The 13,341-nt window shown below is 47.3% G+C and overlaps 1 protein-coding gene and 1 pseudogene across 1 annotated transcript in view; one reads left to right on the forward strand and one right to left on the reverse strand.

Moving 5' to 3' along the window:
• The window catches only part of B4GALT1 (beta-1,4-galactosyltransferase 1), a 46,538-nt gene extending 36,835 nt beyond the window's left edge, over nucleotides 1-9,703 (forward strand). Inside the window, exons 4-7 of the mRNA XM_006098782.3 lie at nucleotides 3,044-3,231; nucleotides 6,475-6,597; nucleotides 9,181-9,285; nucleotides 9,485-9,703. Coding sequence (XP_006098844.2) covers nucleotides 3,044-3,231; nucleotides 6,475-6,597; nucleotides 9,181-9,285; nucleotides 9,485-9,617 — 549 coding nt within the window. The 3' untranslated portion in view covers nucleotides 9,618-9,703. The remainder of the gene's footprint in view (nucleotides 1-3,043; nucleotides 3,232-6,474; nucleotides 6,598-9,180; nucleotides 9,286-9,484) is intronic.
• On the reverse strand, nucleotides 4,671-5,206 carry LOC106698842 (annotated as a pseudogene).
• Nucleotides 9,704-13,341: the final 3,638 nt, after the last annotated feature.

Raw genomic sequence — 13,341 nt, forward strand, 5'->3', positions numbered from 1 at the left:
TGCTCTGGTGTTCCTGGGGCTCACACTTGCAAAAAATACCCTGCCCCCCCCCCACCCCCACCCCCAGGATCACACAGGTGAGGCCAGGCTGGGAGGAAGGATGGGAGAAGCGATTGTAGTTCAGGTCATTTTGGAAAACCGCCTGAGTAGTTTCCAGGTGGACCACACACCGGAGGGCCTTATTCAGGGGAAGGAACTGTTGCATCACCCATTGGCCAAGGGCAGAACCAGGTCTTCTCGTTAGGGTTCTCCTCCATTGTGCTGGGGCCTGGGTGCCAGAGGGGCCTGTTTGTTGTTCCAAATTACCAGTTTCTGGGAGAGGAAAAATACTTAGTGTCGTCTCATTTAAGCATCTGCTTAGATCAAACAGTAGAGACCAGGAGGCCGGATCCTGTGGTTCAGACATGATCACCAGGAGCACCCCCCGCCCCTTCTTATAGGAGAGTGTAGGAAGAGCAGGGAGCATTGGGCAGCCCCTCCCCCGGGGGTCTGCTGCACAGGTGTGAAAAGGCTTTGTTGAGACACTGCCCTTTCACTTGTTGGGAAAAGTGCTCAATGGGGATGAATTGTGTTTGGAAATATTCAGTTAACTCTTTTAGGGTCTTTGTGGAGCTGGAGGAGCAAGAAGGAAAGCACCAGGTGTGGGCCTCTCTCCCCATCACCAGAAGGTAGAAGGGTGGGAGGAATGCAGTAGATCTGGGTCAGAATGAAAGTGGTTACAAGATTGTCGAGATGATTAAGTGACACGGCATGCAGGTAAAACACTTACCCTTTGCCTGGTATATCATATCCGCCCCCACCCCACCCCCCCTCCATGAATGTGAGCAGTGTATTGTTCTAGTAATAATTATTACAACAGCTTCATAGTTTTCCTCTGCGATGTCTCAACTCTGAACTTTTTGCCCCATGGCTTACACAGAGTTAACGGAAGGCATGACGTAGGTGGGGGGCCAGTCGGAGAAACTGTGTGTGCCATTCGTCGGGCACAGCTTTCTCTTTTCACCGAGTGTGGCTAGAAAGCTTTGTCTTGGGCTGAAGAAAGGAGCTCTTGTGGAAGATGTTTCTTTAATTGAGATAGTGTTCTCGTGGGTGCTTTGTCTGACGTCCTGATACTTACTTTTCTTAAGTGGTTGGTTTCCCTGAGGCTGGGCGGCTGTGGTGAGGTCTGCCCGCTCTGCACTCACAGGTCGCCTCCTGGAACACGTTTCCAAGTCCTCTTGTGAGCCTGGGGAGAGGTTTGGGCATCCCACTTTTTAAAAAAATATATATTTTATTGATTTTTTACAGATTGAAAGGGAGAGGGATAGAGAGTTAGAAACATCGATCAGTTGCCTCCTGCACACCCCCTACTGGGCATGTGCCCGCAACCAAGGTACATGCCCTTGACCAGAATCGAACCTGGGACCCTTCAGTCCGCAGGCCGACGCTCTATCCACTGAGCCAAACCGGTTAGGGCTGGGCATCCCACTTTTGAGACTGTGTACCCACTGCAGGCCCTTATGGGATACATTTTCCCCCAAAGTAGAGGCCCTGATCTTGTTTATCCCAAGAGATATTGGGAAAGAGCATAAAGTGAGGGTTCCAGGGTGTTCGGCTCCAGTCCCAGAGGTGTCATTTGTGTGGCCTTAGTTTCTTCAAGGTGTGATGGGGAGGATTCCGGTCAGGATGAGAACATGTGCCTGGGAGGGCTTGTGAACTGCTAAATGTAAGGGTGGCATGTCGATGCTGTTACTGTCCTTACTAACCCAGGGAGTTGGTAAGAGCAGAGACCCATGCTGGTGACTCTAAGGGGGCCCTTTGGTGGGAGCTTCCCAGCAAGGAATGCTTTCTGACATTGTATGTTGAAACCCATCCATCGGTCTACTCACCCATTCATCCATTCATCCACCCACCCACCTATCAGCCAGCCAGCCAGCCAGCAGTTATTTATTGAGCTGATATTATATATGCCAAGCAGTGTTCAAGGCCCTAGGTGAGTAAATAGTAAACAATTCCAGCCTTCATTGAGCATGCTTTCGAGTGGGGGCGGGGATTGAAATAAACAAGATAAGTAAATAAAATATGAAGTACCTTTTCACGAACAGACTTGGTGCTTTGAGACCCAGTGGTTGGCATGCTGAAGCAGGTGTTGTCTTCTCTCTCATACACCCTGTTTCTGTTGTGTGTACCACACTGCTTCCCAGCAGACATAATGAGCACCCTGAGAGCAGAGATTGGGTTGGGTTTGCCATATTTCTCTGGTGCCTAGTTTAGTGACAGACACCTGGTAGGCACACAATGTGGTTATCAATCACAGTCAACCATATAAAGAGGGTAGAAGTAAAAAGTCCCACAGGTACCCATTTCCTGAATGTCTTCTCTGGAATTAATTTACATATCGTATATAAATAAGTGACACAAGTTTAAATGCCTCTTCACTTAACAATACTATTTTGAAGATCATTTCCTTTTAGAGATTTCATATTTTTAAAAATAACTCTACCCCATTAAATGGATGTACCACCATTTATTTAACCAGTTCCCTAGTGATGCTCATGTCATTGTTCGCAATCTTTTTTTAAAAAAATATATTTTTATTGATTTCAGAGAGGAAGGGAGAGGGGAGCGAGAGATAGAAACATCAATGATGAGAGAGACTCATTGATCGGCTGCCTCCTGCACACCCCCTACTAGGGATTGAGCCCATAACCCGGGCATGTGCCCTTGACCAGAATCCAACCCAGGACCCTTCAGTCCGCAGGCCGACACTCTATCCACTGGGCCAAACCGGCTAGGGCTGTTTGCAATCTTTTGCTGTGATGAACACTCCATGGGGAATAATGTTCATATGTCATTTGCACATTTGCAAATCCTGCAGAATAATTCTGAAAAGTGGGAATACCGACTCAGGACATACCACATGGTATTAATTCACAAATGAGGGCAGAAAAAATGAGGCCCAGGAGTGGACTAATGACCACATGTAGTGGGCAAGTCACCAGTCCCTGTGTTCTGCTCAAAGTCCTTACGGCATCTAATATCACTCCTTTTGTTTCTGCACTAGGCTGGAGAGTCCACATTCAATCGCGCTAAGCTCCTCAACATTGGCTTTCAAGAGGCCTTGAAGGACTATGACTACAACTGCTTCGTGTTCAGCGACGTGGACCTCATCCCAATGGATGACCGGAACACCTACAGGTGTTTTTCCCAACCACGGCACATTTCTGTGGCAATGGATAAGTTTGGATTTAGGTAAGAGCTGTTCACCAGAGTCTATAGGAAACATGTTCCTCTATGATATGACAACAAGGAGATGCAGTTTCTCCAGCCAGGAGAGCTCTATGCTCTGGAGAAGAGTGCCTCCTCTGAGTAATAATTCTTTCCATCCTCCCTTGCTGAGGGCATGAGGTCTGTGAGATAAATATAGGGTTGTTGTAAAGTCCTTCCCCCAGATCAAAGGTATTCAGGCCCTAAACTTGCTGTCTTTCGGGAGCGGCGGGTGCGGGGGGGGGGGGGGGGGGGGGGGGGGATTTAGCTGTAAAAGTCACTCTCTGCACTCCGTCTTCCCTCCCTCCCTCCCTGTTTGTGTATCGTCTTTTTGAGATACACAGGCTTATACCCTGACCCCTCTTAATTCCACCCTTGAAGCATGGTGGGGATCCCCTAGTTCTTTTCCACAGCACCATGTCTGTTTTCCCAGAACCATTTAGGCTTGGGGGATGGGCAGGAGGTAAAAGAAAGCAGCAGAGACAGCAAAACTAGATCTTGTCAGCTCAGCTGGTATTTCCCCTAGAAGTGGCTAAGAGTCCATTTCTGTAAAAACACTCATTATCAAAAAACTTTATTGGCATGGCCACCTCAGGTTCAAACCCTTACATTGCAAATGCAGACTGTACTGTGAGGAAAGCAAAAGGTGGCTGACTTGGCCCCTCAGTGCTGGTAGCTTATGACAAATAGATGACCTTAGATTCATTAAAGCAGGTCCCCAGGAAGCTTGCTTGTGGATACTTGGGGTCAGAATTCAGAATTCCTGAATGGATTTGAAAATGATAATTGCTTTTTTTTTAGGTTTTGTTTTTCTTGGGTTCTATATGGTTGGCTGACTTTTCTCTTAAAATCTGAGTTAGCATTTTTCTTAATTTGTGTGATAGGTTTTGGTTTCTCTGGATTCCAGTAAGAGCCTGAGTGTGGTTTGGAACTGCACACAGGGGCGAGAAAAAACCCCCACAGCCTTTAAAGGACCCCCAGAAGGCCTTTGCATGGCCTCTGGGCATGTCTTCATTCTGATTCTTAACATTTCTCATCCGCGCTTCCTCTGTATCCCTCAGGAGGCCACAGTTCATAACCACTGAAACATTGAAATACAAAAAGTTTTGGAGGGACGAGAGCCCAGATGCCCTGCTGCTTGAAAGTGTGTCAAAATAGATTCACCATTAATTATACCTGCTGCTAAGTCAGGACATGGTAGAAATTTCCAAGAAAATGTTCAGGAATGCTATCTTTTTTTTTTTTATCAGAAAATTTACCTGTTTTATTGATGCATCACAATTGCTCTATATTTTACCCTATTATGTAGAAAATACTGAAAATACAAGCTACTTTGTAAAACCAAAGACAAGCATAGAGTCCGAAGATCAACTATGTTTAACACAATGAACCCTCCCCAGGGCCCCACCTGTAGTTTTGGTAAATTTTTTTTTTTTTTTTTACTGCTCCAGTCAACGAAACAGAAACTTTATTGAGGCCCCAGCATCACAGGGTTCAGGTAGAAGGCTGCCCTGTGGACCCAAGGAGTTGGTGGAGGGCCCTTATTTAACCTTCTTCTTGGGGCGCAGGTTGTTGGTGTGGCCGCACTTCTTGCGGAGTTGACAGCACGAGGGTGCAGGCGGGCGTAACACTTGCGGCAGATCATCTTGTCGCAGTTGTACTTTTGCGCGAGCTGGCGGAGGGAGGGTTCGATGATGCCACCCCTGAGACGCAGCACCAAGTGCAGGGTGGACTCTTTCTGAATATTGTAGTCTGACAGAGCGCGACCATCCTCTAGCTGTTTGCCCGCAAAAATCAGACGCTGCTGGTCAGGTGGGGTGCCCTCCTTGTCTCGATTTTAGCTTTGACATTCTCAATGGTGTCACTGGGCTCCACCTCAAGGGTGATGGTCTTGCCAGTCAGGCTCTTCACAAAGATCTGCATCTCTGCGTCAGCTCCGCCGCCTCGTTGACGAGAAAGAGGGTAAATTTTAAATATGTATTTATTTTGTGAGAATGATTATTTTACATACTCCCTAAGTACATCTGCATTATAAACATAGCTCAGTCATTCTCAGAGACTGTTTCTTGAGGCTTGTTGTAAAAGGAAGCGCACAACCAGGAAAGGGAGAAAGCAGAAAAAGTTGAAATCGCACACAATAACTAGCATGTAAAGTACACTTAATAAAGTTGGAATTCCGTTGCAATATCAAGGACTCAAAGCAGAAATGCTAACGTTATATATACTGTACATATAATGCACTGCTACATGTAGTGAGGTTATTTTTTCAAGCTGAATCAAAACCACACATTAAATAAGTGTAGCAACTTATTCGGATGATGAATGCTGCACCATTCCTCAGTTAAAAACAAAATCAAAATAGGAAGCAGGCTTGGGCCATTCCTGTCATTGAGAAGCAATTTCATTTCCTAACTGAAAACAAACCGTCCTGGCCAGTGGGTGTTTGCGTAATAGTGACAACGAAAACACACGTCACTGTGCTTGCCTGGCTGAGGGCAGTTGAACTTAGCTCCTCTCCTGGGGGATGATGGATGGCAGAAATGCTCTCTTGATTTTTTTTTTAGAGGGAGAGAGCGAGACACATCCAGGTGAGAGAGAAACATGGATGGGCTGCCTCTGTCATGCCCCCTACTGGGGATCGAGTCCACAACCCAGACATGTACCCTGACCGGAATTGAACCAGCGACACTTGGGTGCATGGACGATGCTCAACCCACTGAGCAACACCGGCCAGGGCCACAAATGCTCTCTTGACTATTGGAATCGGTCGGTTTTCAAGCCAGTATACCTTTGGAAGAATGAAAACTGGACTGGTAGATGGGATGGGCACATGACAGCATGGGCACAGGGAGACCCCAGAACAACCTCAGATTCCAGGACTTGCTGGGTGAGGATTTCCCGTGTAGGAGCAGATTCCTGTCTGGTGCAGAACTGGGCGTATGCTCATGTAACCGACTGATTTCCTAGATCACCACAGAAGCGACACAGTATTTTTAGAAAGAAGATTCTATTGTTTGATACCTGTGTCTTCTCTAAGATTATCTGAGTCTACTATAAAAACAAAACAAAGAAAGCCCTCATAAATCTCCAGTTAAAAAGTTGCAGAGAATAAAAATAACTTCAGGAGTGTTTATTTTGAGCAAGTTTTATTTCGAGAAAGTCAAAACCTACTAACCACTGGTCCTCTCTGTGTGTGTGTATGTGTTTTCTTTTTTTCCCCCCCACCAGCTTACCTTATGTTCAGTTTTTTGGAGGTGTGTCTGCTCTAAGTAAACAACAGTTTCTCACCATCAATGGATTTCCTAATAATTATTGGGGCTGGGGAGGTGAAGATGACGACATTTTTAACAGGTAATGGTCACAACTTAGATCTCCTCCTTCTCTGTCTCCCTTCACTTCTGGTTTTTCAATCAATGCAGATTATTCTGTAGGGCTTTGACCCTCAGGAAGGATGCATCCCCACTCAGCCCAGGGTCTTATGTGTGCCCAGCTGTAGACACTGTATGTGCTGAAGATGTCTTCAGGAAGATTAGCTACTGCTATTTAAAGACAAAAAATTAAATTTATTGATTTTTAGAGAGAAACATTGATTTATTGTTCCACTTATTTATACATTCATTGGTTGTTTCTTGTATGTGCCCTGACTGGGGATCAAACCCACAACCTTGGCATATCGGGATGATATTCTAACCAGCTGGGCTACCCAGCCAGAGCAGCTTCTGTGATTTTTTTAAAAAAAAATATTTTTATTGATTTTTTACAGAGAAGAGGGGAGAGGGATAGAGAATTAGAAACATCGATCAGCTGCCTCTTGCACGCCCCCTACTGGGGATGTGCCCGCAACCAAGGTACATGCCCTTGACCGGAATCGAACCTGGGACCCTTGAGTCCGCAGGCCGATGCTCTATCCGCTGAGCCAAACCGGTTAGGGCGCTTCTGTGATTTTTGCATTAGCCTTGGAAAATGTAAAATGAGAACCAAGTGAAGGAGTGTACTTTGATGCATACCGCGTGCCATTCTGTCCTGAAGGAGTAAACATGTGTCCTTCAGCCCTAGCTGGTTTGGCTCAGTGGATAGAGCATGGACTGTGGACTGAAGGGTCCCAGGTTCGATTCCTGTCAAGGGCACATGCCCAGGTTACAAGCTCAATCCCCAGTAGGGGGCACGCAGGAGGCAACTGATCAATGATTTTCTCATCATTGATGTTTCTATCTCTCCTTTCCCTTCCTCTCTGAAATCAATAAAAATATATTAAAAAACAAACAAAACAAAACAAAAAAACACACGTGTCCTTCGTAAAAATTCAGCATCTCATTGTGGTCATGTTTGAGTATGAAACAAGTTTCTTTGGACAGGATTCCAAGTTCTTCACAGAATCTTGGTACTGTTTTATTTATTTAACTTTTTGGACTATTTTTAACATACACGAAAGAGGACAGTGTAGTGTGATGGTTGCTGTGTACCCACTGGCCCCGCAACCATCATTTCACAGCCAACCCCCAACACCCCCACCCTTGGACTCCCTGGAAGTTGGTAAACCTTTATCATGTAGGTTGTCATTGCAGATGGTATAAACCACCTGTAAGTAGCATTTGAAACCACATTCTGCCCAGTTCTCCCCGGCAGTGGAGGCTTCGACCCTGCCAGCTACGGATTAAAAGCACCTACTCCCTCTGGGAGCCAGTCTGAACTTGTCTCTGAGTTTGATGTCAAAATACACCCTGGTGCCTTCCTGGATTGCAGAACACTAATTTGATCAGTTAACAGAAGGTGTCTGTCAGAGCAGCACCCAAGTCATTCAGGGTTAACTTTCTGTGAGAACCTGGCATAGGCCCAAGTCTTTAATATAGGCCTTGAAGAACACTTGAGTTTTCAAGTATGCAGATCGAGTGTCCGCTGCATGAGAGCACTGTGCCAGGTGGGCCCAATCGGGAAGACACTGAAGACATGGACATGGAGTCCAGACAGAAACAAACTTGCGCCCACAGTACCACACCTGGGCAGACACTGGGCTGATTTGACAACAGAGACCTGAGTGGTCAAAAAGGTTGGGGGTAGAAGGGGCCGGAGCACAAAGTACCAACATCCCAGGCTGGAGGGACTAGAAGGGTGAGTGGTTTGTGGAGCAGCTTTCTTGGAAAATGAAGGACCTAACTCTTACTGTAACACCTACTCACTGTGTGCCAGGTCCTGGGGGCAAGGCCAGCAACCTCTAAAGTCATCCAGGAGCGCTGCCTTTTAACTTCTCTGTTCCTGCTTTGGTTTTGGTCCTCATTCCTTTCCCCTAGACCAGTGGCCGGCAAACTGCGGCTCGCGAGCCACATGCGGCTCTTTGGCCCCTTGAGTGTGGCTCTTCCGAAGCCTTAGGAGTGCCCTAATTAAGCTAATAACAATTTACCTACCTATATCGTTTAAGTTTTAAAAATTTGGCTCTCAAAAGACATTTCAATCGTTGTACTGTTGATATTTGGCTCTGTTGACTAATGAGTTTGCCGACCACTGCCCTAGACCTACACACAGAACCTTCCATGCCGTTCTGGCTGCCCCTAGTCTTATTCCTTACTCCCCCTTTTTATACTGCTTATCAGAGAGATGTCTCCCGGGCTAAAAACCTTTGGGAAACACTGCGTTTTCCATCCTTTTCTGACGCTGGCACGGTTCACTGGCACTGTTGCTTGAAGCTTTGAGAAGGCCTCCATGATTTAGCCTTTGCCCATCTTTTCAGCCTCATCTCCAGCCACTTCCAACCCCAGATCCTTTCACCAGTCCCCGAGGCTGTGTTGCTCCTGAGGGCACCGTGCTTGCTCTCCCTGCCTGCCTTTGCCTGTGCTTTCCCGGCCGCCCAAACGGGTCTGGCCGGCGCCATTCATCTTCACGACCTGGCTCTGCCTGCGGTTGCTCTGTGACGATGATTTGTCCCTTTGCTCTCTGCAGATTAGTTTTTAAAGGTATGTCTATATCTCGCCCAAACGCTGTGGTTGGGAAGTGCCGGATGATTCGCCACTCAAGAGACAAGAAAAATGAACCCAATCCCCAGAGGTGTGTTCTGTGTTTGTTTCTATTCCTTCTTCCCTCTCTAGGTTTGGGGCAGAAATGAGCTCTGGGGAGGGCTCCATGCCTGGAGGGGGAGGGAGGGCTCGGTCCAAGGGGGGAAAGCAACAAAGTGCAAATGTTTAATGCTTTTTTTTCTTAAGATTTTTGTTTTGACACCAACCTCTTGCTCTTTTTTTCCTTGTAGGTTTGACCGAATTGCACACACGAAGGAGACAATGCTGTCTGATGGTTTGAACACACTGACGTACAAGGTGTTGGACATAGAGAGAAACCCATTATATACCAAAATCACAGTGGACGTCGGGACACCGAGCTAGCATCTTGCGACCCTGATAAAGACCTAAAAACGGCCAGGGACCCCTGCTGTGTCTCTGCCAACGTGCTGGGCTGGCCCTCATTCTTACAATCAGCGTGATAGCCCCCTTCGCGCGTCATTTACATGCCTTTCCGGATGACCAGAACAAGTGGGGTATTTTGCCCCCAGCTTGACTCGGCATGTGACTTCTTAGCTCTATACGAGGTGTTTGTATGTGTAGAAACTGTCAGCCTCCGGGGGTTCTCAGCCTGTTCACAGTGTCACCCCAAAGAATCAGAGTGTATACAGCCCCAAATTTGGTGACTGTGGGACTCGTTCCCAGTGGTAAACTGCAAATTCGTTGTGAAATAGGTAAGAATTTTGTTTTAAATCGTGTATTCTTATTACTTTATGCAAAATTGGAGAGTGCTGCTGAAATTGGATTGGTGTGATATTTTTTGGTTGTCATATTTTAAACAGAAAAACCATTCTCATTTTACCGCCCCCCCCCCACCTTCTTTTAGTGCTATCCAACTGTTCCAATCACTGTGTGCATCTCTTCTTAGCAAAAGAGTTCTAAAACGTGAGCCTCAGACCTTTTGCCCTGCTAACGTGTGAATTCCAAGGCAACTTTAGCCATCAGAGCAAAATCCTTGGGTGTTCTCACATTCAGTGGCCTTTCTCCACATTGCCTGATTTCTGAATGTAAAACTTTTTAGAAAGAGCAGGTTGCAGTTTGTAGTATTTTAAAGACCAAATCAAATTCTGATTACTGATCTAGCTTGATTTTGTGTTGATCCAGATTTTCATGGCTGTTTAGTGTTCAAACATGGCAATTGATTTTTCTGAGTATGTTATGTAAACTTGAATTTCCTATGTATTTTTATTGTGGTGTTTAAATGTGAGGAAGGGACTGAGCATTTTTTTAGGGGCGGGACGGGGCGATTCTGTATGCTGTAGTGGCCATGAGCAGGCCTCTGATTTAGCTCGCTGGCCAGGTTTTGTGAAGAGCAAAATCACCTTTGGGTCCTTTGACGAGGCAAGCCCCTCCCCATCCCACCCCACCCCACCCCTGCCACACACACACACACACACACACCTCTGCAGGAAGGCAGAATCCTTGGCCTGCCAGGCAGTGCTCCCCATCTCTTTACCCTCCCCAGGTGGGCAGGGCGGAGGGAACCTCTACCACCTCCTTGGACTGACACCAAGACCTCCCACCAGGGCGTAGGCTGTGGAGTTGTAAATGACAGCAGTCAGAACTGTTTACTGGCCCTTAGCCTGGGGAGGTGGAGGGAACCTCGGTTCTGGCCCCCTTGGATCGAAGGGCTGCCTCCCTCAGGGTTGGCCCAACACTGCCTGTCCCACCTTGCAGGACCGGTTCTCCTTCTTCCTCCCCACTTCTGCCCTCCCCTTTTTTGTTCCTTTGCTTTTTGCCTGTTCCCTAAAACTTGCCTGTGGCACTCAGGGTCAAATACACTATTCATTCTCCAGCATGAATGTGCCTTTTAATTAGAAACATAGAAATTCAGCTGAACCCACTCACACTCCCCCAGGACCACTCTGGTGCCTAAAGCCTCCCTTTCCCCCTCGGGTCTTTAGCAGGTGCTCCCCCTTCTGGGAGGCTGACCCCCAGGGCTGTCTTCAAACCTGCCTCTGCTGGGAGAGGCTTCGATGCCGGGGGTGAGATGCACGAGGCAGTTTCAACACTGGGCTAAGGGCCTGAGACTCAGCTGTTTAATCCCAGGCTTGACCTTTCCGCTGGTGGCCGCTCAGACCTCCTGGGAACCAGCCCTCAGTGTGGATGGAGGCTGAGTTGGTGTCCAGCGCCAGTCTTACCTGTGCCTTTATTGCTTTGAGCATCTCAGATGCTAACTTGGTTCTTTTTTCAGAAGCCTTTGATTAAAATTTATTTTCCACTGCACAAGCTTTGGGGCTATGCAAAGAGTATTCCTTCTGTCAGTCCCCTGCTCCTTAACAGAGATGTTAATAAAATTCAGAACAACTGCACTGAGAAGGAGTTTTGGGAAATGCAAAGAATGAAGGCCTCTCTTTGTGACCCCAGATCCCAACTTTTCCAAAGTGCCTTAAAAGAAGGAGACACATACCTTGGGAAGTAACTTCTTTGTTACTTACTGTACTCTTTAAAAAAAAAAAAGACTTTTTTTCCTTCTTTTGTTTTTTTTAATATTTTCTTTCATGTTACATTGGAATATTCAAGTATGTGGTTCATTCTCAGAACCAAGGGAAATCCTGCGTCATCTGTTCCTCCTTTGTTCACCTTTGGTGCTCTCATGGGCGCCACCTGAGCCCAAGGTTAGGCCTGCAGGCCTGCCTGGTTCATGAGATGCTGTAGGTCCTGTTTCCTCCCTGGGGAGTTCAGAGCAAGAGGGTTCAGGGGGCATTTCCTTTACCTGGAAGTTGTCACCATGAAGTTGTCATGTTCTGTGCCTTTGTTTCTGTCCTTCCCGTTGCTGGTAACCCTGTGAAGTGGCTTTTGGAAAAGATCAGAGGGCAGAGGTGGCCCGGGAGGGTAAAGGAAATTCGGTCTGGCTCTCAGCCTGGGCAGGGTCTCTGCTGACCTCAGGGCTGGCCATGGGGTGTCCCACATAGCCGGGACAGCAGCGGTCCTGTCCTGGAGACCTGTTGTGCTGTGTGTTTCGATTTCCTATGTGTGCAAATGTATGTATTGACTATTGTGAGTGGGAGGGGGGAATGTCTGACTTTGATGTTCAAAACAGAACTGTATTTTTGCCTTTAAAATCCAGTAATATAACACGAATAAATGTCCTTATCTTTGTAACTGCTGGCGGTTTCTCTTCTGATTTAAAGGTTTGGACGCTGCCAGAGCTGGTGGGCAGTGGTGGGGCTACCTTCTGGGAGGATTTGAGGTCTGCCTTTGTGCCTCCCTGGTTCAGGGTGTCATGGCTGGGGCCTTGGGTAGCAGAATCCCCACACACTACCCAGGAAGCACACAGCTGGGTTACACACACCTCCCTGGAATCAGCTGATAAGAAAAAAATTCCGAGATGTTCTAAATTAAGTTACAGTGGCCTGAGAGGGAGAAAAAGAGCTGGAACTGTTAGTCTGTTAATGGCTGCAGGCCAACTAATGAAAGACATCTCAGCCCTAGCCGGTTTGGCTCAGTGGATAGAACGTCAGGCTGTGGACCAAAGGGTCCCGGGTTCGATTCTAGTTAAGGGCACGTATCTTGGTTGCAGGCTCCTCCCCAGCCTGGGCTCTGGTCAGGGCTCGTGCAGTAGGCAACCAATCGATGTATTTCTCTCACATCGATGTTTCTCTCTTTCTTTCCCTCCCTCTTCCACTCTCCCTAAAAATCAATGGGAAAATATCCTTGGGTGAGGATTAACAAAAATAAACAAACAAACACAATCTTTAAAAAAAATCTCATATAATAAAACCCAAATATGCAAATCGACCGAACAACAGAACAACTGGTCACTATGACTTGCACTGACCACCAGGGGGCAGACAATGCAGGAGCTGCCCCCTGGTGGTCACTGTGCTCCCACAGGGGGAGTGCCACTCAACCAGAAGCCAGGCTCACGGCTGGCAAGTGCAATTGTGCTAGAGGGAGCCTCTCCCGCCTCCATGGCAGCGCTAAGGACCCCTCGGGGGTCCTGGACTGCGAAAGAGCATAGGCCAGGCTGAGGGACCACCCCTCGCCCCCCAGTGCATGAATGTCGTGCACCAGGCCTCTAGTAAATAAATAAAAGACATCCCAC

This window comes from Myotis lucifugus, unplaced genomic scaffold (assembly GCF_000147115.1).
Source record: "Myotis lucifugus unplaced genomic scaffold, Myoluc2.0 scaffold_246, whole genome shotgun sequence".
NCBI classification, from domain to species: domain Eukaryota; kingdom Metazoa; phylum Chordata; class Mammalia; order Chiroptera; family Vespertilionidae; genus Myotis; species Myotis lucifugus.